This window comes from Rhea pennata, chromosome 2 (assembly GCF_028389875.1).
Source record: "Rhea pennata isolate bPtePen1 chromosome 2, bPtePen1.pri, whole genome shotgun sequence".
Classification (NCBI taxonomy): domain Eukaryota; kingdom Metazoa; phylum Chordata; class Aves; order Rheiformes; family Rheidae; genus Rhea; species Rhea pennata.
The window spans coordinates 92402989-92428384 of record NC_084664.1 but is presented as its reverse complement, the minus strand read 5'-3'; the positions used below and the strand labels follow the sequence as shown (position 1 = coordinate 92428384).

Sequence of the window (25396 nt, the reverse complement as noted above, 5' to 3'; positions counted from 1 at the left end):
CCATGGATTATCACAATGACATTTTTATAGCATGAACATTCAACATACATTAACACTTACTGACCAGATGCTGTCAATGTGTTTGAGTCAGAGAAAGAGCAGTCTAGCTCAAAGTGTATGGAACCAATTCTTGACTACTTGGTGATTAAATACTCACCACCCAAAGCAGAAGACAGCAAAGTATATTCCAAAGAGGGTGGCAAATGCGTGGCGAACAGCAGAACTGGCATGACTGGGACCCAAGTAAATACGAAACCAAAAAGCAGCCAAAAGGGCAAACAGTTGACAGGCTACAAAATTGATCTGTAAAAGAAAAACAAAACAAAACAATGTGATTCTTTGGCAGGGTAGGAGGGGAATATTTTTGTTCTCAGAACAATAAAGAGTAGAGCCAACAAAGGTGGGGGGAAGTAATGGAAATTAATCTTTTCTTCTTTCTTGCAAGTCTCACTTGTGAGCCAGTGCTAACTTCTGTTGGCTAGCAGAAGAGATTAGACAAGCATGTGGCCACCTGAGACCTCAGACAGGAGCGAGAGCTGGCCCCAGCTCCCAGAGGGGCGGGGGGGGGGGGGGGGGTCTGCATGGCTCTCACCTGCCTTGCAGAGAAGGCACCATAAGGCAGGTGCACATGGAGGACAAGCTGCCTCTGGCTTGAAGTTACTCCTACCAGACACAAGGACAAGCAGAGGCTTCAGTGTCCTCAGAGCAAAACCCGTACCGAATTGCCTTTTTCCAGTTACTTACTCTCTGAAAGCCTCAGCAAAAATCCCTGAATTCAGAGGAACGGCAGAGCTCTGGAGCTACCTCCAGCAGAGCAGGACAGCACTAGGATCCCACAGCTGTGAGCCCAGCCCAGGCCTTAGGCAGCTGATCACTCACTTAATTCAGCTGCAATCTATTTTCTTTTCTTTTCTTTTTTTTTTCCTTTTAATTTGCTCTGAGGCCTCTAGCTGGAAGTCATCACAGACTGAGCAAAACTCTAAATAGAGTGAAACATTTAAGCAATCACTTGGATTAGAGGATTATCCAAAGCTATCTGTTCAGCACAAGATGATATATTGCACTCAGAAATCCTCCGACACATTCGCTGTCTAGCGATTGTTGGATCCAACCAAACTTATTGTCAAAAACATTTACAATGTTTTTAATAAGACACCACAGCCACAAATTGCTTTAATTCTGGTGGACTATATCCAACCTAGTGCTGTTCAGGCAAATGCTTCTATTAGAGATTTCTTAGCTGCATTGTTGCAGCTCTTTTATTTCTATGATGCAGGAATGCAATTATTTACGCATGTAAATATGCTGGATTTTAGTTCATCGGGTCAGGAACAGTATCTTCTGTTTCTTGCTCTTGTAAACTACCAGCATTTATAAAGTGAAGCAGAACTATTCACAAAAGTAAATAATTAGGAATTTCCCACCTTGACACTACTTTAAGTCTTATTTGTATAACACAATTCCTTTTATCAGTGCAAAGACTTGAGGAAAGATTTTTAAAAGGAGGAGAGCAAAACTGCACCAGTTTTATAAAAATCAGAAGCTATAGCACAAATCCCAAACTGTCACTTGGCCTATTACAATACAGTTATTTTCAAAATACTAGCTCCCCTCTCTCCCCCTGCTTCCCATAGCCAAACTTACTGCAAAAAATGTCTGAGGAGAGCATTTCCCCTGCAAGGCTGTTCTGACTGTATCCTTTTTATGCAAGTGATGAAGACTGATGGATGCACCAAAACAACTATTCAGCAAACCTATATCCACCTCAACCTGCTCCCACTTACAGTTATATTGGTATACACAGTGAAGCTCAGCTTCATGGCATGCCGAAGCCCTCAGATCCAGTATAGAGAGAGAGTGAAAGAGCAAACAGTCCAAGAAGCCCATGTGGATGACTGTTTAAAAGACAATACCCTATTCTGTGCAGCATTATTCACAGAAGCTTTACATCAGTTAAAAAAAAAAAAAAAAAAAGCAATCGTTCTTTTTTTTCTTTTTTTTTTCTTTTTTTTTTTTTAGATTGAATGTACAATAACTGAATGAAAGTGAGTTGTTAACCATGTTGGGACTTCACGGGTATATACACACAGTAAAATGAGAGTGTAAGATCCTACATCAGATGCTCAGAATAGTATTTATATAGCCAGGACAGGTAACCAGAGCAGCAGAAAGCAAGCAGCAGAGACTAGCACAGCATACAACACCAGAGCAGCCTTGTGTACGTACTCAGTGGCTAGTCAATACTATCCCTTCCACAAGGCATTTGTTACCTGGGCTACCTGGATTAAAGAAAAGTAGCACATCAGCCACACATCTTCATTCTGTTGTGCAAATTAGCTGAGACAATTTCTTCCACATGCTGCTTTTGCAGGAACTGGGGTAAATCCTTATATCAGGATAAAAAGTCCACCCTAGCCTTACATTCCATTCTGCTTTCAACTTTTCCAGATTGCTTCTGCAAAGAAGCCATACATCACAGATCTAATTTATTCAGCAAGCAATAATCTGAAACTTCTAGTTTCCAATTACTCTTTTTGTACTGATATAAGGGAGAAAGTAGCTTGCAGAGTAACAGTCACAACACACCATTAAAAGTTACAGATCTGATTCAAAACCTCAAGATCAATTATCCTTTTTGGGAACCGTAAGTGACAAGTGAAAGTGTCAAAGGGGCACAAATGTACATCAGGATTCTCGCATGCCCTTTGACATTGCACAATCACAACAGCATTAAAGAAGTGAGAAGGCTGCACTCAATGCACTGCTCGGAAGATCGGCTCCCTGATGAAAATAAATAAATAACTAAATGCAGTCCGAAATGCAGAAAGAGAAGACTTCCACTCACCGGCTGAGAAGATTCGTGCTGGTTTTCCCTTCTCACCTGCATCAACCAAAGCTCCTCTGCAGTTCTCCATCTCCCTTTCCCCTATGCCCATGTTTGGCTGCACTACCCATAAATACAACACTACTCTTAAATACAACGTGCTGTTTGTTTTATTTTGTCTATCACTAGGGTTTGTTGATTTTTAGAACTATAGTCTTGTGGATTGTCTCCCACAAAATACCTATGTCCTAGGCTTTGCCTTGTGACACCTTCTCCTTGAACAGCACAAAATAGGATGTCAAATATGAATGTTCTGGCTCTAGCTTTTTAAACCTCATAAGGTAGAAGCACAGCACCAAGCCCTGTTTTCTTTCTTTTTTTTTTCTATAATATTACTGGAGAAAATAACAGCATGTATAGGAAGTGTATTTACAAACACTGTATTTACTAACATGAACATTACAAACAACACAATTGGTTATAAAGGATACATCAGCAGTGGTGTTGGGAAAGGGACACCAACTAACAAGAAAAATAGGCAGACAATTATTGACAAAACCTTCCTGTCATCTACTAAGCATTTGGTACCTGTTGCAAAAAAAAAAAAAAAATAGCATAAACTTCACCGCTTCTTTTATCTATCCACCGCTAAAACCAAGTGCAAAAAGAAGAATTCTGATTTCCATGGTGTTCAGTCTGAAGATCAGATTTGGCTGTACAGAGCTCAATGCAAAGTCTAGCATATAGCTTACCATAAAACCAACTTTCAGAGGTGTTGAGTAATTACAGAAAAATATTTATTTCCGAAGAATATCAAACAATCCCTTACAAGCCTAACTGAGCCAAGTTGAAAGCTTAAATAAACCAGGCACAAATCTTTTCTTAACCTCAAATTGTCACAAACAAAGAGAGGGAAGTTGTTTCTTTCTTTCTTTTTTCTCTCTTCTTCCCCTCCCTCCCCCCTCAAGCTGGACCGCAATGCAACTCAAGTATCAGACACCAGTAAAACTGAGGGACTCCCCTGCTAGTGCTATTAAAGCTTATTCTGCCTGGAAGGCAGAATTCTGTATTTCAGTCTGAGCACTCATTTTGGTACCTGCCCAGATTTGGTCTATCCTCTACAGAATGATAGAGGGATGCGAGTGTTTTTTGTTTGACTATCACCTCTCTTCCTCCACTCATATGCAACATTGTAAACGTACGTATTCATTCACACACACGCTGCTCACTTCACAGTGACTGTACGGCATTCCATTTAAGGGGAATTTCGCTTTTTACCATACGTATTTGAGGTACTTAGGTAAACGGATCCCTAAAATTTCAAGAAATGTTGTGCTGAATCATAAGATCAAGTTACGGTCACACTCTCCTCCCTTTCCCTTCGCTAAGAGGAAAGGGTTCACATTATTCTCTTTTGGTTATTTCCACTGTTGCTAAAAACACTTTGTAAACAGTAATTTGAGGACTTTTGAACTTTGATGAATAGTGTCCACATAAAAATAGCATGGAAAATGAAAATAAATGATCCAAAAATTAACTTTTTTCATTCTGACCCACCACGATTTAAGTAATTTCTAACTTATGTTTTTGCTAGTCATATCCATACAGTGTTGCCTTTGAACTTTTATTCCACATGAAGTTTCAACTTCGCCAGCAGTAGAGACATACCTTTACTTCTTACACAGCCATTTTCTTCCATGCTCTAACAAGAAAGATGTAATAAAATCAGGAATCACAGCACACGATCTGTTGCCAAAACAAAGGTTGGAAAGATACTATCTTCCTTTCATTTTCCATGATTAAACTCTGGAGGTCAGAGAGCCAAGCTCATCACAGTGCCCCGCACGGGCACCCCTAAGACTCCCGTCTGGGTCACAGCCGGGGGAAGGCAGCCTCGCAATGCAGAAGTGAGGTATCGGCCTTTCTGGAGCCAGAGAAAACCTGGAATCGCTCCAGCCCCACTGGATTGACTGTTACTGTTGCCTGGCTAAAGAAGTCCTCAATATCTGATAGTCCCGGCTTTAAAAAGCCAGACGGATCCAGAACATCTAAATGTAAGGTGTGAATGAAGAAGAAAAACTAAACCTTAGTTCCTTCCTCTATCCATTCAAACTCTGTAGTAGGAATAATTCAAAGTGACATTTAGCCTGCAAATCTGAGTTTTATACAAAGGTAGTAATCAGGTCAAACCAGCTGACCAAGCACCTATCACACTGACCTAAGAATAACCAAACAATGGTTTCGAGATTCTCCTACACTTTTAATGCTAAAATCAAACTCATGGGAGAAACAAGCCCACTGTCAGTAACAGAATGGGATCAGTTATCAGCTTTTCTTTTGGGGCCAAACTAGCTCCATGTTTAGGTGAAGAAGGTAGCAATTTGTCAAATTCCTGTAACAGAAAAGCCTTGGATCATACCTCTAGAAGGAGACAGATAAATGTGTTTTGTGGTAGCCTTGGAAAATGATTGTGAAAAAAAAACACAAAAGCCTTAAAAGCAGAAGGTGGAAAATATTTTTTTAACTAGAAGTTCTTGGAATGGGAAACAGAAATTTTAGAAGGAGGTGTCTCTGTCTTTGCACTCTTTCACTAAATCACTACAAATACTCTTGGTTACTGCTTTCCACAGGTCACAGTAGCCTACTGATCACCCACTTCAGGAAGTTTCATCCCACTCATCCCACAATCACACCATCTGCAAGTCTCCCTATTTAAAGGAGTGGTAATAGGCATCTGAAGGTTAGCAGATCACACCCTAAGCAGAGACAACAAGCAAGTTCAAGTAAGTAGTCTGTTATTTTAGTGCTTTTAACATTTTCCCCATAGTTAAGTATCAGGAAGAAAAATCTTGCATTCTACTCTGACCACAAAAATACTTTGCTTCTCCTTTACCACTTTTTTCCTCCCTTATACTTGCAGAAAAACCGATCTCACTTTCCAAAAATCTAGGAGGATATACCAAACTGACCACACAGTTCTCTCCAAACTCTAAATGGCAATTAAGTCTGTTATCCAAAGCAGACAGTACCTCTGCAAGCAAAATTCCTATTAACTCTATTAATTTGAGCTACTTCTTATTCACTATGAAAATGGATATGATAAATTCACATTGATAACTTGTCACTTATTTGATGATGAGGTACACATGTCCTCCACGATACACAGCCCTTGGACTAAAGCAGGCATGTTGCACATTTGTTCATCTTTTTAGGTGGAGATACTGCTGCATCTCAGCACAGTCAGGGTGCCAGAATATTCCTAGTTAGCATTCAGGTCCATGCCTGCTTCAAACAGGTAGTGGATGATGTGAATTGTCCTCAGATTATATAAATCACAGAAGACACCTCTACTTTTATTTCAGGCTTTGTGCTTACCAGCCAAATCAGAGAGGAAAGCCTGAAATTTCCATTTCGTATGCCAAGCAAGGAGAGTGTACAAATAGCAGTGCTTTCAGTGTGCCTTGGTGGTAGGCATGAAATCCTAGCACATGGGCAAGATACTCGGTTCTATCTGCTAATGAGCCACTGGTCCTTTGTACAGGAGACTGTAACAAGGTTTTCAATCTGTAAACTGAAAAAGTACTCTATTCACTAACTAACTTAACACAGATCACCAAACAGCTGTTGTCAGCGCTCAGAAAAGCATAAGGAACCATATTAACAGAAATTAGTAACAGTAAGTCCTTCTCACGTCAAACCATTCTGAAAGGGAGACCCCAGAATAAAATACTCCCCCTAGCCACAGATCAGCCCCATCTTACAGGATTATGTCTTCTTTTTGCACAGCAAATGCCAGAATTGCAGAAGCGTAGTAACTCTATTTAAAAGAGTTCTTCTGCACAAATAATCATAGACACCTAGCAAACAAGCATGTTTAAGTTCATCTTGCTGGAGACATTTCTGCTTTGATGCTGAAAAATAAACCTGCTGCCCTGACAGCATTTCGCAACATCCAGATTGTGAAAACTGAAATGGGTGTGTTAAGAATAAGAGATGGAGTATTCTTTAATCAGATCATCTCAAGGATATCTGGTACTGGAATTCTGCAAAATATTTTGATCTCCTAGACTATTTTTATGAGCCCTAACGACAAATATTCTCTGCAGAGATAGTTAACTCTGTCCAGGGAGGTGACATATATTCTAAAAAGTAGGGAGATCATCACAGAAATCATGGAAAGTTTCCCACTGTTAGCAGAATTTTGACTTAGGCTTTTATAAAAGAAATGAATAGTTGTAACATCATCTGTGTAGCTTCCCTTATAGCCCATAGTGATATCTCTTTGCACAGAACTCACACACCAAGAATCAGCACAAATAGGTATTTGAGAATAAATCAGAATACACTGCAACTCGCAAAATGTTGTATTTTCTGTTTACATGGAGACACTGCGAATTGCCAACAGTATGGATCAGATAGGAGACAAATTCACTCAAATTAGGGAAATAGTGATACAATTACTGAAAAACTAAATCTCTCCCATCATTATATTGAAACAACTCATTTCTCTGAATTTGCTTTTTAGGAGTCCTATGGAAGATTTTGAAGAAGCAAATGCAAAGGTTTGAACACAGAACTCCTGAGAAATACCCTCATGAGAGAAGAGCATACACAATTACTTTAAGATTATTATTGTCTTAAGATTATTATTCTCAGAAACAGCACTAAGTTCTCACAGCCATGGCTTTGTTAGTTGCTGCTGTATCCTAAATACAGAGATGGTAACGCAGAATTTGCCAAACTGACAGTACTTTGGCCTGCTGTGTTGTTTTCCTGGGTAAATTCTGCTGTTTCTCTTCTTACAGAGTCAAATATCCTTCCATGATTTAGACTATAAACTTGAAACAGATGTTCTTTCTGGATTACCTCTATGAAGCCACTAGCAGAATAATCACCATCAGGACACATAAATATAGCTGTAGAACAGATTAAATCCTAAGTCATCAGAAATTTAAAAAGGAAAACATTTAAGTAAAAAGCAAGCTTGAGAAGTCAATTCTACAACATAACGCTAAGTTACACACCCATACCTTTGATGGTTGATAAATTTAACATAGGGACCTGATCCAAATACAGCTTTAATTTGCTGTCAACTCCTACACTGAACTGTAACTACTCTGTATGTTGAACAGATGTTTAAGTAGTGATCGTTTATGAGCAATGATGTTCTGCCACTTCCCCTAACTCAGTAATTACTGTTCTCCCAATGAGAGAGCAATGCCAAAGTGCAGCATGATGAAATTTCTTTGTACCCAGGATAGTCAGTAGTAAATACTACCTACAAAAGAAGCAGGAGTAAAATCAAACAAGTTGGAGCCTTCAGTCACTCAGGATTTTTTTTAAACAGAATACGTTTCGACTGTTACGAGAGCTGCCTCATTTCTCCAGACTGTACAGCAGCGAAGTAACACAGTAATTACAGCCCCTTCCATCCAAAGACTGCTTCGGAAAGAAAAACTTCACATACCTCTGTGCAGCTACTGTATCTCACACTAGAATATGGCAGTTGTCTGAAAACAGAACCACAGTCAGCAGGTCGGGATATGGAGGATACTTTAATAAGAAAAGGAAGAGCAGAGCAAAATGTAGTTATCCAAACAGGAATTTTGACAGCAAGAAGAACCAGGACTATCACTCCTGCTTTTATAAAACAAATCCATTGGATGTCAGAAGTCACTGGGATCTTGAACTTACTTCTCTCTGGAAAGATGGCATCTTTTCTCTCCTAGGCTCCTCGCTTAAGCATCAGATCCATACAGATGCCAAGGGAATGTATCTATTTTACCAGCACATTTTTACATCGCTCCAGCTCTTCTGGAAGGGTCCATTCTGAGACCTGATCTAAGTGTATTAAAGTTAGGAGAGAGCCGCTGAAGAAGAAATGCGCAGAAACAAGGAGAAAACAACTCTAGCAGAGTAAAACACACCAAAGCAGAGAGGTCAGTGCCTGCAAAGCCTCTTCTGAAAGTCCCTGGCACCCCAGCAATCCCGCAAGGCCAGGACACCACCACAGCATTGTTCCCCTTGGCTTCACCAGCTGCATTGCTCAGGCGCACACCTGGAGCCTCAATTTTCACAGCCATCACATCGTGCCGTTAAATACACTCACCCTTTTCCCAGAAATTAATTTCTGGATAACAGCTGTTGCTCCCAAATGTTTTTTTGGTAGATGATAAATGCTCCCAAGCCCAAGTAGTTATCTTCATGGGACATCTCCAAAGACTCATCTAGCCCCTGCTCCTCCAGCACTACCACTTCATCTGCTACAGGCACCAGGCTGCAACAGAAAGGAAGCATGGCTCCATGTGCTGCAACAGGTTGGATCAGATAACATCTAGCTCCAGTTTCCAAGCCTCAAGTGCTACCTGCTCTGGAGATTACACCCTGCTTTCTAATTTAGTATTCTTTAGTAAATAACCCAAGAGTAACAGTGCTAGGAGTAGCACTCCTACGCAGGTCAACACAGACCTTTTTGCCAGATTAAAGGTGTATTTTTTAAAAACTTAGAATACAGCACAGCAAAACAAGCAACTTTTCATTAAATAATACAGACATAAGTATATATTTTATTAATTAAAACATGAAGAAAGAACATAATGCACACAATTATATGTATGCTCAGCCATTCTGTAGCTACAATGTAAATTATATTCCCCCAAATACCAGTGGGAGTTGCAGGCATGTAAGAATGGTAGGATCCTTAAAGCAATGTTTCTAAAGCTACAATTCAAAAACATGCTTAACTTTCAGGCCAGATGAAATCCCAATGACTGCAAATATCCACCAATTTAAAAATAAAACCATAAGCTCTAAGTGCAATCCTTCACTAGAATGGGAACTGGTAAGTCTAAAATAACTTGCCTCATTATTCTTGTTGCAATGTCTATGTAATTCTATTTTCATTTCCTTTTCTATAGAAAAATGGTTAGTGGTCTTTAAAAATACACACCAATACAAACAGAGCAGTTTTGTTCACTATTATCCCTACGATAGCACCCAGTGAAGAAATAAACATCAATAGAGAAAAGAAAGTGACAATTTTACGAGTTACTATAAACCAAAAGAAAGTTGTTCTCATACACACACTGTGGAAACTGTCACCACTGTGTTAAATTTAAGCACATCATCCTTGAAATAAAGTGGCTTGATCAAAGACTAAATCTTTCAGACACGGCAATGGCAATATATAAGAATTTATTGGGTCCTTCCACATCTAAAACCTGGAACATCAGGCATTAAACACTAAAACCATGCTCTGAGTGCAAGGGCACTGAAAAATTAGTTTATTAGGACATACTTTAAAACTGTGCAAAAGGGCTTTGCTCCAAAAAGGGGTAGAATTTATCTATCCAAACAACGATGTTGATATCCAAGTTAGTCCATCTAAATTCTTTTCATCATCATCACTGGGGGAAAAAAAAAAGGCAATTTGAGGCTGCAATTCAGCAAATCCTAAGAAATATGTCAGAAACTGTTTTTTCTACTGACTACAAAAAAATCTAGATAGATAAGCTTAGATGTAGAAATATATAGTACAGACTTATGAAAATAAAAAGGATGTACTACAGGCATTAACAGAAGGAAAAAGAAAACTTCACACTATGAAAAAAGACTTCCATTTAGATGTAAGAGGTGAAATTTTTATGGTGCTCTGCTTTTTAGTTTACCACTTAAAGACACCTAAAAATGGCATAATATTTCACAAAAAGGTATTCTGCAATAAAACAAGCCTGCTTCAAGTGCTTGAAATAGAAGAGAAAAAACTGGAGTGCCAATCAGGATGCATTTCTGAAAAAAATTACTAGCATCTATAGTGTAAGAATTGTAGGTTAACAACGTTTCTATCTAATAGGTGTAGTCAAACACAGTTTCCTGCTTCTACAAGCAGAAGGTATTGCAAACCTCAGTTCTTCCTGTCCTCTGTTTAAGTAGTTTTACATCTCCAAAACAGCCAGCAACAGTACTAACAGAGGAAGAGGAGAACTTTCTGAAACACTGAGGAAAATGTTTTCAGCTAAGCTTAAAAATTACTTCATGGTCCATGGCTACAGTCAGGTGAAGAGCTACGTTCTTCTGCCCATGTTGCTACCTAGCAAGTTATGGGACGCTGCAGGTTGCCACTGTGCCCTTCCATCTCCACAGGGCACAGCACTTGCCAAAAGAGGTACTGCTACCTTTCTACATGAATTCTTTTTCATAGGGAAAAGAGGATACACACAGGTTTCGAGAAGCCACCAGTAAGGGCCAGGGAAAATCTGCTGTGAAGCTCAGCTCTACACGCACAAGAAGGTAATGAATTTTCTGCCTTCCTTCAGTGCCACTGCCTACGGGTTCCCTTCTCCTCCACCTCCTTCAGGCCAGGCAGATTATAGAGCTAAACCAATTGCAGATCAACCCTTTTATTTGTAGGGTTAATTTTCAGCCAGAAAAACGTGTGCAGCTGCACAATTGATATTTTTTCACAAGCAAGAAAACAGGAACATGAGGCCAGGGGAAGGAACGCAAGCAGAAACCGCCTTTTGCAGTAGTACCCACAGTTAGAGCCATTTATTTGGCTGTGGAGTCACACGTCCAGTTCATACTTGGGCAATTATCCTTGCAAACATAGCAGTTAGTGACTCGCTTTCTTTGTTTCTATAAACAATGAAAACTTTACATTCTGCAGTTGCCTGCAGCCCTTGTGTCTGCAGGCAAGTAAATTTTTTCAGCAAGAGCTTTTTTCCTTGCTTGTTTAGCCCTTTCCAAATAGTTATCCGAGCATGCTTTGTTATTCAAGCACAACTATCTTTGTTTCATGCATCTGCTATAGTGGTGACGGTGTAAAATTAGCAAGCCTCAATAACTGCCAACATCAGACATTTGCTTTCACAATCATAAAATTCTGCTCCTCCCTTATGTTGTACAGTTTACCAGTAAAATTATTGCCCCACGGTATTTAATATATGTTTGTCTAACCTTCATTCATGTGGGCTGCAGCCTGAGTTTTTAACTCCTGCAGCTCTGCAGCAGGAAGAGAAGCCACCAAGAAAACGTGTACAGCCACGATATCCGGTCGTGGCTTTTTTCTCTCCCTACTTCTGCTTAGAAGTGCAGCGTGCTCAGACACCACAATCATGTATTTTGGATCTTGAACCATGCAAGATGACTGGAACAAAGCCAGCTGTTCGGTCGTGCCAGTATTACCAGCACCTCACACCTACAGCAAATATCTTTGGAAGCTGAACTTCAGAGCATGTCTAATTTTAGGTGCTCGACTCCCAACACGGTTGAAAGCAAGCGACTTGGAGATCGCAAGTCCTCGGGACTTCCTGTAAATCAACCATCTCCACTGACAATGGATTTAGATATCTGGAAATCACTAGTATCTTTCTGAAAACATATGCCCTGAATGAACTCCAGAGGTTGACTACCTCCTCCCACCCCCTCCCAAAAAAAGGGTTTCCTAGTTCTCAAACTTAGCAACCAAAACAAAACAAAAATTAACAGGAAAACACATAGCATCAGCAAGAGTCACGTGGGTGAATCAGCATAAAGAAAAGTAAAGTTAAGAAAAAAAGAAATAAGAAACTTACATTTTACTAAATTTAAGGGGGGGGAACTTTCTTTTTATTGCCTTGCTTCATTTTAAAAAGCGCTGCCTGCTTTGTTTATCTCCCAATACAGTTCCATATTTCTATCTGTAGTGTGACAGAAATTCAGACACCAACACTGAAATTTTCCAAAGATAACTGCTGTATCAGGAAAGAAAACATACATGCACACACTCTTGTATTACTTAGCCACAGTATTTTATTTTTCCCTGGGAGTATTTTTGCCATGTCACCAGTCAGCAATAGCCAAACTTTAATTGCTTTCCTTCACAAAGGACAGTGATCGTTAGGTAATAGGAAAAAAACTCAATTTTTCCTCTTTAACGGTTCAGAAAAAAAAAAGCCCTTACATTTTAGAATTATTATTAAAGTGATGTATCTACTATCCAGAGAGAGACAACTTATGATGTAAGAAAAAAAGCACAGCAACCACAAACCCCAAACTAGCTTTCCTCAAAACACACTATGAACACGAACACAGCTAGGGAAATACCTGCGGTATTGCTTCAAGGACAGCACGCAGATCACGAAACACCCAAATGAAGCGTTGAAGATGCACAGCATGAGCCGAACGCAGAGGAAACGCTCAGCGTATGGATGAAGTCACCAGTTAAAAAAGCAGATCAGGCACGCAAGGTGACAACCAAGAGGAGAACACACGACAAAGCGGGTAAGGCGCCAGTTATTTTATATATAATAATACTAATAGAAGGACTGTCGTAGCTTGGGCTCCTCACAGGTGGGACGCCAGGCAGGTGAGCCCTCTCGGAGGTTGACTGATCTTGCGCGCAGAGACGCGCCGCTTCCCGTCGCGTCACCCTGCGGAAAAGCCCCAGTGACAAATCCCGCGGGGAGCCGAGCCATGCGATGGGCTGGCCGACGGACCTGCTCGCCCACCAGGAGGTGGGACCATGCGTGGGACCACTGGAGGTGACCGGGACCCCTGTGCCCAGGGTGACGTGTGACCACCAGCGGCCTCCTCGGCAGGCCCCGGAGCAGGCAAAGGAGCACGTACTTCCAAAGCCTTCCCTTTTGAGCAAATAAGTGTTATATTCTGGATAGTCGTCGTTTTTTGGATAAAAATCCAACTCCCCGCTAGCTCTGGCCAAGTCCGTGGCCTTCACAGCATCCTGTTGAAATGAGCTCCGCAGTCCAGTTACAGACTGCATGAAAAAAACGGCTTCATTTGGGTCACTCTTGAATCTGCAGCCTTTCAACATTATCACATTTTTCTCTTCACCTGGAGAAACGCTGGGGGATGGAAGGAAGAAGTCCTAGATCCACTCACCTGCATACTTTCACCATGATCACCACTGATCTTAACAGTCACATTGTTAAAGCAAACAGCCAGGTCCCTCATTTTGCTTTTACATGTTTAAGGAATGAAGTCTACCCTGTGCTTTTTCTATTTATCTTGTTTGCATTTTCATTCTGGTTTCATGGCAAAGAGGAACAGCATCATAGTCATCATTAACTTGTGCAACAACAGGACAGAAACATACTTATGTCCTCTTTTTCCTGATTCTAATCTTGATTTTATTTCTTGTTTAGTATTAGTAGAACCTCTCTAAAACCTCCCTTTTCCCAAACTTCTGACCCCATTTTTTTTCTCTTCACTCACACTCTTGCAATCAGGAACGAATGCGCTAGCAGAGAAGTAACATTAAAGGTAACACTAAAATAAAGACACATTTTCCTGAATAAAACATAAACAAATGTTTCCTCTCTTAGGAGTCTATCATATTTCACAACATATCAGAGCAACATACCTACACTTTCAACATACTGGTATAAAATATACAAAAAAACAAACTGATGTAGTGTTATTGTTGCTGTGGCGACTCCAGACCACAGTCCAGACCTCAAGAGAATTAGTATGAACACATACACACAAAGGCATAAACAACCATGGGTGCTTAGCAGTGCCTGCAACTCACTGAGGATGTAACACACTGCTGCCAAAAAATGAATTTAAGTCAAAGCCTTTTATTTCCAAATCACTGTATCCAAATCATTTGCCTACACTTGTTTTTCCTCATCCTCAGAACAGCATAATTCGCAAAACCTTCTCAGAAATACCGCAGCATAAAGTATAAATGTCATTTGGAGAAACAATAACTTACAATAGAGAAAAAGCAGTGCTAGGGAGTGAACAAAGCAATTCTAAGAATACCTCTTTCTCAAACAGATGAATCATTGATCTACAAGTTGGAATTTGCTGGTGTAGATACCTACTGCAAACCTTAAGAGTCAGTGATTTGAAACTGCCCTCTCTGTGTGCACATGAAAGATAAACAGAGTCAATACTATACTATTCTTCAACACCCCCTTGAACTGATATCAGGAAAAAACTTACTTTCACCAGCTTTTAATGCCATTTAACTCAGATATAAGAGTTAATAATTAAATCTTTTCTACACAACTGTACTTTAAAAAGTTTAACACCCCCCCATACACAGCAGTATGAAAAGAAGCATGAAAGTTATTCTAGAAATGTTGGGGGTGTGGGTCCTCAAATATCTTGCGTCAGATCATTCTGCCTTCCCCATTCCTGCCCTTATCTACATACCCCTCCAAACTACATTCCAGCAAGAAACCAAAAGTGAGGAGATTGCTCAAGTCCAATCAGAGCTTTTGTCACAAGACCAGGGCATGTTGAAGGAGCAAATGATCATCCTTCGCACAAAAGCCACCAGCTGAAGTTTCTTTCTGGGCCTGAAATAAATTTTTGGGGCCATTTCATAGGACTGCTGTATTTTCGTCCAGGACTTTCCAGGCAGATACATGCACTCCGGTGTATTTGTCCTTGGATAGGTCATCTAGGTAGCTTACATATGCCCAGAAAGGATCCCACCCACCATAGTCCCGCTGCAGAGTTTATCCACATGAGGACGCGCACAGTGGACATATGCAGCATTCCTGCTATCCAGCAACCCAGTCATCCGGAAACCCCAGTTACAATGTTCAGAGCCCTCAGACCTCACCTGGACAAGACATCTAGAAAGAGGCAGATTATTTCCGTAGAAGCCAAAGATGAAGAACTGTTCTAATATTTTCTATCTGCAGCATAGTGACAGCCACATAGTGACAGGTTGATGGACTAACTTTCATTCTTGTTGGAGAAAACACTGCCATTTCTGCTCTTCAATTTTCCAAGATGGTAAAACTCTCTAGTTAATATCTGAGTTTGGTTTAAAAATGATATTTAATTTAGATTTTTACTAAAATGGAATGACTGAGAGCAAACTATTTGGAGATTTTCAGAATTTTCAACTTGTTTGATTCAAAAACACAGAATTTTTGTTCACTCACATTGTTGAGTTTGTTTGTATGTTTTTAAACCTGATTCAGAATAGAAATTTTCCTCTTGTGAGGAAAGCCTGAAACGTGGTAAAAAATGTCTTCTCATCCAGTTCCAGTAAGGATGCAACATATTTTAAGTAGCTACAAAATGAAATGTTTTTAAAAAACATTTATGTTAGAGACTACTGTCTGTGCTTTTTTGTGCTTTGGTGCTCACCAAATTCTGCAAAGCTGTTTAAAGGGCCTAAAGCCAGGAAAAAAAGAAAATGATGAAAACGAACAGATTAAGATGGTAAAAAGGGACGATGATCAAATCACACCTTGCTCTGCGGGGGGAAGCAACCAAAGGTCATTTTTCTGAAAGTGCAGCTCTCCTTGTTTGCAGAGCCACAACCGAGTGACCAAGCCGAACACCCGATACAGTGAGGGCTGGATTCCACATCCCAAAAGTAACCGAACAAGCCTGACCAGCTCTGAAGAAAGCACTAAACGAATGTCAGAGATTTCGGCTATGTCTAGCAAGTAGCGTAGACTGGTAAAATGGATCTGCAGAGCAAAACAGCTTGTGCCGAGGACCCCAGATGCACATTATACCTGGTCTGGAGGGTGTCACTTCAGCTCTACGCTGGTGCTGTAGCCTGGACGCCTACCAGCAGCGCAGTAGTGCGGGCTCCCGGAGTGCATCCTTGGGCTTAGTGTCGTCTGAAAGCCACTCCAGGCAGCCGCTCTGGGGCCACTTCACACGTGAAGCAGAGCACCCTACGTGGGGGCAATCAGGGGTTCATTCCCAAAGCACACTCCTAATCCGAACCACAGGTTAATGTAAACACTGCCACCGACAGCAAAGGGCAAGGGCAATCTATGCACCAGGCTGTCGTCGTAAGAGCAAGCCTGACTTTCTAGAAGCTCTCCCTAAATACTCTCACTAGACTACCCGAGCATCCAGGAGACTTGAGGTTTGGTACCCTCATGGTTCCCTGGAAATACTTGGTCATGTTGTACAGAATCCACCAAATGGGTGGGTTTCGCTCCAAAGAGAAACACAGCCTGTTGATATCAGACCTTTAAGTTGATTTTGTCCAGCTTCAGACAAGTACAGAAGGTTGGATTCACCTCTGTGCTGACGCCAAGCCCAGTGCAACAGCCTTCCCTGCCCAGGAGTTACCAACATCATCTGCAGTTTGACACATCAACCTTGAGAGCTGCCCATTCACACAAGCTGTACCAGGAGGTGAGGAGCAGCCAGGGTGCTATGAGCTGTGCCAGGCTGGCTAACATGTAGGAAGTCCTAAGCATCAGGGTCTCCCCTACAAGCACAGAGCCAGCAGTGTGCTCGCTACCTTGACCCCTATTCTGGAGCCTGAGATTCTTCATCACAACTTCATAAATAGCTGCAGCGCACCACTAAACCAGTCCCAGCATGATTAATGTGCAGAGAAGGTTTCAGGAAATTTTATGCAGAACTAAGTTTTATCTTTCCAGATCTCGTTTAACACAAATGAGGAGGAAAGTGCATAAAATGGGGAAAATTGCAAGCAGCTGATTCCAGTTGCATTTTTGTCCCTTGCCAAATGAAAAACTTACTAGGACAGACTTTGTTTTCAAGGAACGAAAGGATGTGGAAATATTTACATGCACAGTATCAAGACATCAGCAATGAAGTCCAAGACTGCAAAGCGCAACGGAGAGAACACTTGAAAAAGGCAGCACATATTTCCAACACAGAGGAAAAATACGTACTATTGCAATTGTTATCATTAACTGATCTGAACAGAAAGACATACTTTGGACACAGTCTTATTATCTGGAAGGTACTACACCTCCATTTCAGGACTGTTTCAATAACATGCAGGACCTTAGCCGCTGTACAAGCAGGTGAGGTAAGTTAGAAGAGCCTTACAGCCTTTGCTGCAAATGCAGAGAAGAGCTGTGCAGCCCGCAAACACTGTGAACTGTGCCCGGCTCGCAGGGCACCCATATAGTCAGGGACCCACAGCAGGACGAGCAAGACTATGCCTCAATGCTTGGTTCTATAAATAAAGTACTATGCCCTCTATGGCATTAGGGTAAGAAGCTAGTGCTTCCCTTTAATGACAATAAATTGGCAAATGCTGGACACACAAAATCAGAAAGCACCAAAGTTGAGTTATTTTTGGCAATCTAAATAATACCACTTTTTAAATGTGCATTACAATGCTGCTTTCAAATTCCATTTTTGCTTACTGTTTCTCAAATAACTAAGAGTTGCACAGCTTTATTTTTTCCAGTTAAGGGTGTGTCAGGCAGGGAGGCAATAAACCTGAGAATATTGCTGCACTGAAAATAAAAGCATTTGATTTTCAATTACAGAATGACTGGCATTAGGGAATCAAAGCACAGCACAGTTCATAGCAAACATGAACAGTTGTTTCTGTTGCCTCAGAGTTACTTTATTCAGGTTAAAATCAGGTATTAACCCTGCTCAGGTCTTCACTAAAACTTTTATTTTCTGTTATCTTGCCCTGATCTCTAAAAATTATGTTTGTTCTTCAGCACTACATCTTCTAACACCTCAACTTAAGACCATTAAGGGAGCCTTAAAGTTCCTAGCCTAAGTCTGTTGAGTTCCTACAAAGCTAAATTTTTCACTTGTCTTTTCAGGCCCCCAAAAATGGACTAGCAAAGTTATACAAAGAGGCTTGGAACTAACAAATCTGCTGACTAGCCAGAAAGAGTAGAATCAAAACCAAAGCCAGAGAGCAAAACAGTTAACTGAAAAATATGATGCTTAATACAAGGACTGATTGATTTGGGGACCAGAATTTGTATTCATTTTTGTAAAAGGAAGAAAAGTGTATCTCTCTTTTTCTTTCTTTTTTTTTTAAACCAGTTCATCAGGATGATGTGGGAGAGAGCTATTCAAACTCGAGGAATGGGGGGAAGTGCCTCCAATACCTCAGCTATTCTGAGACCCACATATTTGCCCTACAGTTCCCCCCTACAGAGTGAGCATTCGATTTAACTGTTGCCGAGACATAAGCATGCAGATCAGCTCCAGAGAAAGAATTAAAATGAAATATAAGGTGTGCAATAACCAGCCAAGGCATCCAAAATTAAATTTAAATGTACTTTTTCCCCCCCTTTGGGGGCACGACAGCATGCTTCATCAATAAAAACACCAAAATTGAAGCTCTCTGATGTAAATATGAGAAAACAACATTTTTTGTGAGACAGTCCTTGAAACGATAACATATTTCCTTGAAAGTCAGCAAGCTTGGTACTGTAGGTCTGGGTATAGCCTGTTAAAATGTAAAGTTTGTCATAGGGCAGTTGAAAACTTGCATTTGAGGAGGTACTTTCAAGGCTTTCGCTAACCTGGAATATCAAGTGTGCTGTGCAACAGAATAACCTTGAGAAGTAAAACTTTTTCTATCAAAAATCTTAACTCTTTGAATTCAAAAAACTTTTAGAGATGCCTAGAGCTTAGGAAGGCACGATTAAAACTCAACATGCATTAATGATGCCCTTAAAAATACCTTTAACATACCTTTAAATAGCATATTTATTTCTTCACTGTATTTACACACACATGCATTTTCTTTACAGAAATTACACTATTAGAAGTTTAATCTCTAACTTAACATTTCTTACATATTTATTCTAGAGAACAATGTCCCAAAATCAGTTATTTGGGGCATGCATAACAAAAACACATATTTTACCAATTGTTACGGCAAGTGTACTGGAGGGACGATATCCCAGAATCAGTGATTTGGGCATATATGACAAGAATGAAAAAAAAACACCTCCTTTTCCAAATACTGCTGGAGATATGTCATTGACCTAGCCAGATATTTTTAGAACACAAGTCAGCTAAACTTCAAAGTCTGCTTTTCTGGGATATGAGGATAAATTGAATACAAATAGTCTTTTCATCCTCTTTTGAGCTCATTAATCTTGTTGCTGAATATAGCCCTTCTTAATAAAAAATAATATTTCAAGGTTAAATTCAAAAATAAGTCATCCATGATTTATATTTATATATATTATTTATGCAAAGAGATGCAAATTCACACTGAGACGTGGTGATTATTTTAGTGTGTAAAACAGAAAACATCGCTATTCTCTCATGTTAATACACTGTCTAGTAAATAAAATGTGAATAGTGTGCCAATTGCACAGCGTAGCTAGGAGTTACACCCACTGGAACTCTGCCTTCTTTTTAAACCCAAGTCGTAATTTTTAAAATGAAGAAAACAACCCGTGTGAAAAATGACATTTCCCTATCCATCGATGCTTCCTACAGTTCCTACAGCTTATTATGGGACAAGCATTTTTCATCTACCGTTGCTGCAGCTTTGCCCCCGCCTGCTGCGGAGGTTTAGGTGTCCACAGCCAAGAGGCCGAGCACGGCAACCCCGGCACGAAGCGACAAAGCAAAGACCACGTCCTCCGATCCAGCCGAGCCAGGGCTGGGAGAGCCCCTGAGCGGGGCCGGGACAGACCCGCATAGAGCAAACCCCATGCGGTTTGGGGGGTTTACGTCGCTCAGCACAGAGGACCGAGCGGGCTTCGTTCTTCTCCTCCGACAAAAGCCTCCTCCCATCCTAACGAAGCAGGCAACCAGCCCCACCTGGCAAACAAGCCCCCCACGTAGCGCAAAGGTTGGAAACGTTTCGGTTTTGTTTCCGAGGGTGTTAGCGTTACGGGTCAGAGTCAAAACTCGTGTCGCCCGAGCGGACAGCGGTGGCACGTCACTCGCACGCAACTTTCTAGGCGTCTCCTCCTCTGAGGGAGCAGCAGTCCCGGGCGCTGGGCACAGCCCAGCTCACTGCAGTGGCAAAGGGGCGACGCGGTTTTAAACAACAACATTAAAGTTCACAGGGACAATTAAGTAGGCTCCTGGGAGGGGGGGGGAAAAAGTGATTTTTCTGGTGAAGAAAACTGCATTTCGACCTGCAAATCCAGGCAGCTTTTCTGAATTCCCGTGTAAGACCTCCAGCAAGCCGGAAGACCTCAGCTCGTGGCACTTCCCGGACCCCAGCAAGGTGCCAGCAGGGCACGCACGCACCCTCCAGCTACCGCCGTGCACCCGGCTCACAACCCGCACGGGCGCCCGCCGTCGGCAGCTGGGAGACGGGGCCCTGGCACAGACCGCAGCTCATAACCCCACGCGGGCAAGGGCCCTCGGGCCCGGAGCAGCAAGGCGAGAGCTTCTCCTCCCCTACAGACAACATTGTCTTTGCGGCACCTTGACTGAATGGAAGGATAAATTTCTGAAAACTTGGGGAAAAAAAGAACAAAAACATCATTTGCCAGGTACTCACTGATTGCTGACCCAGTCGGCCTAGCACTGTATATATGCTATGCTGCTGCAAACCAGCTGGAGCAGCAAACACTTGCTGTTCCTTTAGTGTTTCTGTACCTATCAATCTTAGGCACAGAATAACTCAGAAAAGGAAACCAGCACCATTCAAGCCCCTTCTCCTAAATTAAAATATTAGTTTATAGGCGATAATAAGCCCTGATTCTCTGAGGATCTGAGTGCTGAGTAAGTATGTCCTTACTACGTTAAATCATTTGGCAAGATTCCCCAAAAATGCAAAACTGGGCACAAAAAGCTGCCTTCTATTGAAAAAGGGAATTACTAGCTAAAATCAGAGTGCTTGTGTGCGGGAGCTGAATCTTTCTACACTTAATGACACCCTTCTTACTCAACTTTAAAAATAAACAACAATAAAAAATGACACATAGTGCCAGCTACTCTGCAAACAGCAGAAACATCAGTCTCAACCTTGTGCTGACTTTTATGGCCAACGTCTCTGCTGCCGTAGTTTCTCAGAGCAGAGCGCAGCTTCCTAGCAGTTTGGAGGAGACTTTTCAGCACCAGCTTCCAGACCCGACTTCCTTGTCGCTGAATGAATGCAGGGACAGCAGGTGCACACACGCTTTAGGCACAACAGAAGGATGGGTAAAAGAAAGGGGTATAAAAGCAACATTTTCTCTCTCAGGTTAACCAGGAGCATCTAAAAGATTAGACAACAACATCCCCAAAAATGCGCTACACTTAAGCTTTTTGTGCAACCTTGCTCTCCCATAAGACGCCTTTCTTTTAAGTGTGCCTGCGTGCTTTACATATCTCTGTACACGCTCCCTGCATTTCCAGCGGGCTCTTGTGCTGTGCTGAAAGAGACCTCTGTGCCTCCCTTCTGCAAACCCGTAAGAGCAGAGCCTGAATTAAATGATTTCCCGTAAGACAGATGCACGAGTCCCCTCGCGCATTACGTATTCCAAAGCAGCTGAAGCCACTGAACTACTCAGGCACTGCAAACTTTCTCACAGTTAGTGCAACGCTGTGCCTTGCAGCATCACTAGCAGGAGCGAATTCTGCTACGAGCACCAGAGCAGCCAGGAAAAACACAGGACTTTGAGCAAAACAAGCAGCAGCTGTCGCGCGAAAGCAGCAGTGCGCGGACCCAAATTTAATCCCAGCCCTCGTGGGCACCGTGCTCGCCCGTCACCGAAGCCTGCACCCGCGGAGGTCCCCTCTGCGTGGGGGGGGGGGAGGGGGCTCTCCCCGCGCGCTGCCGGGCGCGGGCCTGCACGGGCGGCAGCGCCTGAGCGCGCCGGGCGCTCGCTTCTGCCAGAAAACGCTGCCGGCGGCACCGCGCCCGCCTGTCACGGGAAGCAGCGCTGCGGGGCGCGCGCCCGCGCGCGCTCGCGGACAGCGGCCGCGGCGTCCCTACCTGGTCCAGCGGGATGCCCAGCAGGGCGCTGAGCGGGTGCAGCAGGGTGGAGCCCGTGGTGCGGTGCGGGGCGCCGGGCGCCTCTGCCATGCTGCATCCCCGCCGCGCGCGTCCGCGCCCGCGCCCGCCCGCGCGCCCGCCCGCGCGCGCACCGCCCCCCCGCGGCGGCCGCCGCCGCCGCGCCGCAGGGGGGCGCGCGGGGGGCGGGGCGGGGGGCGGGGCCGGGGGCGGGGCGGCGCCTGGGGGCGGGGCCCGGGGGCCGGCGCGGGGGGAGGGGCGGTAGCGCCTCCCGCTTACCGCGCGCGGGGCGCGCAGAGGCGCGGGCGGGCGAGACTTGGGTCCGGCGCGCGGTCGCCCCGAAGAGCTGCAGCTTCGCAGCTGGGACAGCTGTAACTTCTTTTTTTTTTTTTTTTTTTTTTTTAACATATTTTTGGGTGTTTTTTTTTTTCTTCTGCAAGCATTGCTTTCGCAAGTACTAATGTTTTTAATGGCGAATTACCAAGCATTCAGCCTGCCGTTCGCATTCCTGGAAACCTTACCTCGCACGTGATTTGGAGAAATAGTGACATTTTCTTATCAGAGGGGGAAAAAAACGCAAAAGAGAAAGAGTGGGAGTTTTCGCTGATACGTTTGGCTCGCGCGTGAAATACGGCCGCTAAAGAAGGCACTGCTGCCGGGACCGCCTCCCCGCAAAGGAGCGAGCTTAGGCGTTCCCCGGGCGGCCTCATATTGCGTGCCGAGGAGAACTCGGACAACACTGCAGAGTTTGCCAGTCACATCACTCCGCTGCCATGAGTCTCGAACCTGAATTTCCCTAGAGGGGCTTTGCTGAGGGGCTCAGTTTCATGCTCTTCTTTAATGGGCCCCATTTTTTCCTCTTCTGCCAAGTGCCCCTTGTGTAGCTGCAACTGTAGCAAGGGCTAAAAATGTGCCGTATTCAAAGCATCCTGTATATGCTGTGCAAGTGAATGCTGTGCTGGGAAATCCAGGCAAAAGTTGTGCTGTAGAGAAGGGTTCACAGCAACAAGGTTCTCTTAACAGTATTGCTATAAGCAGTGTCAAATTATATATATATATAAAATATATATATATATACAAAATATATATACACACATTTACATACAAACACACTAAGAGTGAGAAAGCAATCTGGAAGGACTGGGTAGCCATGTGTAAGATTGCCTAATGCTTTCCACGAGAAGTCCCTCTTTCCCGTTGTTTAAAATCTGCAAGCCTGAGACTCTGTGGCTGGAACTTGCCACCGACTGGGTCTGCCACAAGCTGATTGCTTGTTGAGCTCCAGCTGAAACCATTGACCTGCTTTGGGGAACGAAAGAGAAGTAATTTGTCACGCACGCACTACAGATACACTTCAGTGTCCTTGTGAAACTACTCAACAGCGACCAAGTGACAGAAGTGTGAGGAAAAATGCACACACAAGCCATATGGCACCTCAGGAGTTCAGCGCGTACCTTCTGTGAAGACCTTCACAGAAGTCCCTCGCGGTTTCTCCGTGTAACTAGCCACCATCTATTCCTGCCACCATAGGAGCAGGATGGGATATCAGAAGGCTCAAGGCACAGGAGCTGAGGAAAGTATGACCGTCTCTCTGTCCTCGGGATCTTTCTGTATTTGATACTCAGCCTTCTGGGCTTTGTGTGGTGTGGACAGAAGATGAGAAAAGCTGCACCAGGAAACAGGTGGAGAAAAAGATGGATAGAAAAAGCCAGGAGCAAGAACACATGAAGGAGCAGGAGAAGTGAGCTAGCACAAGAAGCCTGGTGAGGTGAACTATAGCAAACTTGGCTAAAGATCTGAAGGAACAGAAACAGGCGGTCAGGGCTTGGAAGACAGGACTGAGGGCAGAAGCGTATCAGCAAGAGGATGGGGTGGCAGTTTGAGAAGGAAGGCAAGATAGTAGGATGACAGCACTGGGAAGGGAGACAGGAGGAGCTGAAAGTAAGAAGAAGGGCAGGAAAGAGATCTGGAATTATTATTAGACAATTTAGTACTATTAAAAAACATTGTTTCAGAATATCAGTGTTCCTTTTCCTGTTTAGCTAATAGGTTTGAAACACATTAGCAACGTACTCATCAACTCTTCAACTCAGATGCACGGAAGGCTAGTTCAACGCCATAAAAGAGAAACATAGGTTCTGCCTCCAAACCTGGACTGTCACCAGCAGAGCTTGACTTCATGTCTCTGCAGTACAGTCTTCAGTGCATCTCCTCCTGGGGGGGCTTCGTTAGAGTAGTTACAGGGTCATATGAGTGTGTGGAGCCAGCAGTGCATTCCCAGTCAGGTTGTGCAGAGCCTGTGCTATTTAATACCCCCAAAAGGGAAGCTCTGTTGTAAGAGACACTTGAACTGGCACTGCATAGAGCCAAGGGACCTCCAGCAGGGCTGAATTCAAGTGAGAGCACAGCCCTGGACCAAAAGTGGCTCGGGAAAGGTACTTTTACAGTACACTGTGCTTAGACTAGCAGTGACTCCTACGCCTGAATGAGCTTGAATGGAACCAGCTAGAGTAAATGCTCTCACATTTGATTAATAAACTGAGAAATCTGCTCATGGAAATTGTACGTCACTGTCTTATTGCCCCCTGGAAGGACCGCCTACAAGATGTAAAAGTAGCCATAATATGTCAGACCATAAGTTTGTTTAGGTATCTTGTCTCTGACACTGACAGTTGTAGATACTTTGATAAGATACACAAGAAACATGCCAAATACAGAGCAATCCTTTCAGTTTGTACTCTTCCAGCCCTCAGGACTATAGGAACTTCCCAAGTTGGAAATTGCGTGTGGAATGTCGTGTTTAATAGTCACTGATGTGCCTATGTTACATGTCTAATATTTTTGAATTCACTTATATTTTTGGCCTCCACAGTATCCTGTGAGTTCCGCTATTTAATTATGTGCTGTATGAAAAAGTACTTCCTTTTGTTTGTTTT

At 42.8% G+C, this 25396-nt stretch overlaps 1 protein-coding gene across 2 annotated transcripts in view; it reads right to left on the bottom strand.

The window, feature by feature from the left end:
• MBOAT1 (membrane bound O-acyltransferase domain containing 1) overlaps positions 1 to 22557 on the bottom strand; it is a 57584-nt gene extending 35027 nt beyond the window's left edge. For both annotated transcript variants that reach the window (XM_062568033.1, XM_062568034.1), the window contains exons 1-2: positions 22443 to 22557; positions 158 to 303 (exon numbers count right to left, since the gene is read on the bottom strand). In XM_062568033.1, the coding sequence (XP_062424017.1) occupies positions 158 to 303; positions 22443 to 22532 (236 nt within the window). In that variant the 5' untranslated portion in view covers positions 22533 to 22557. The remainder of the gene's footprint in view (positions 1 to 157; positions 304 to 22442) is intronic.
• Between the last annotated feature and the right edge of the window lie 2839 nt (positions 22558 to 25396).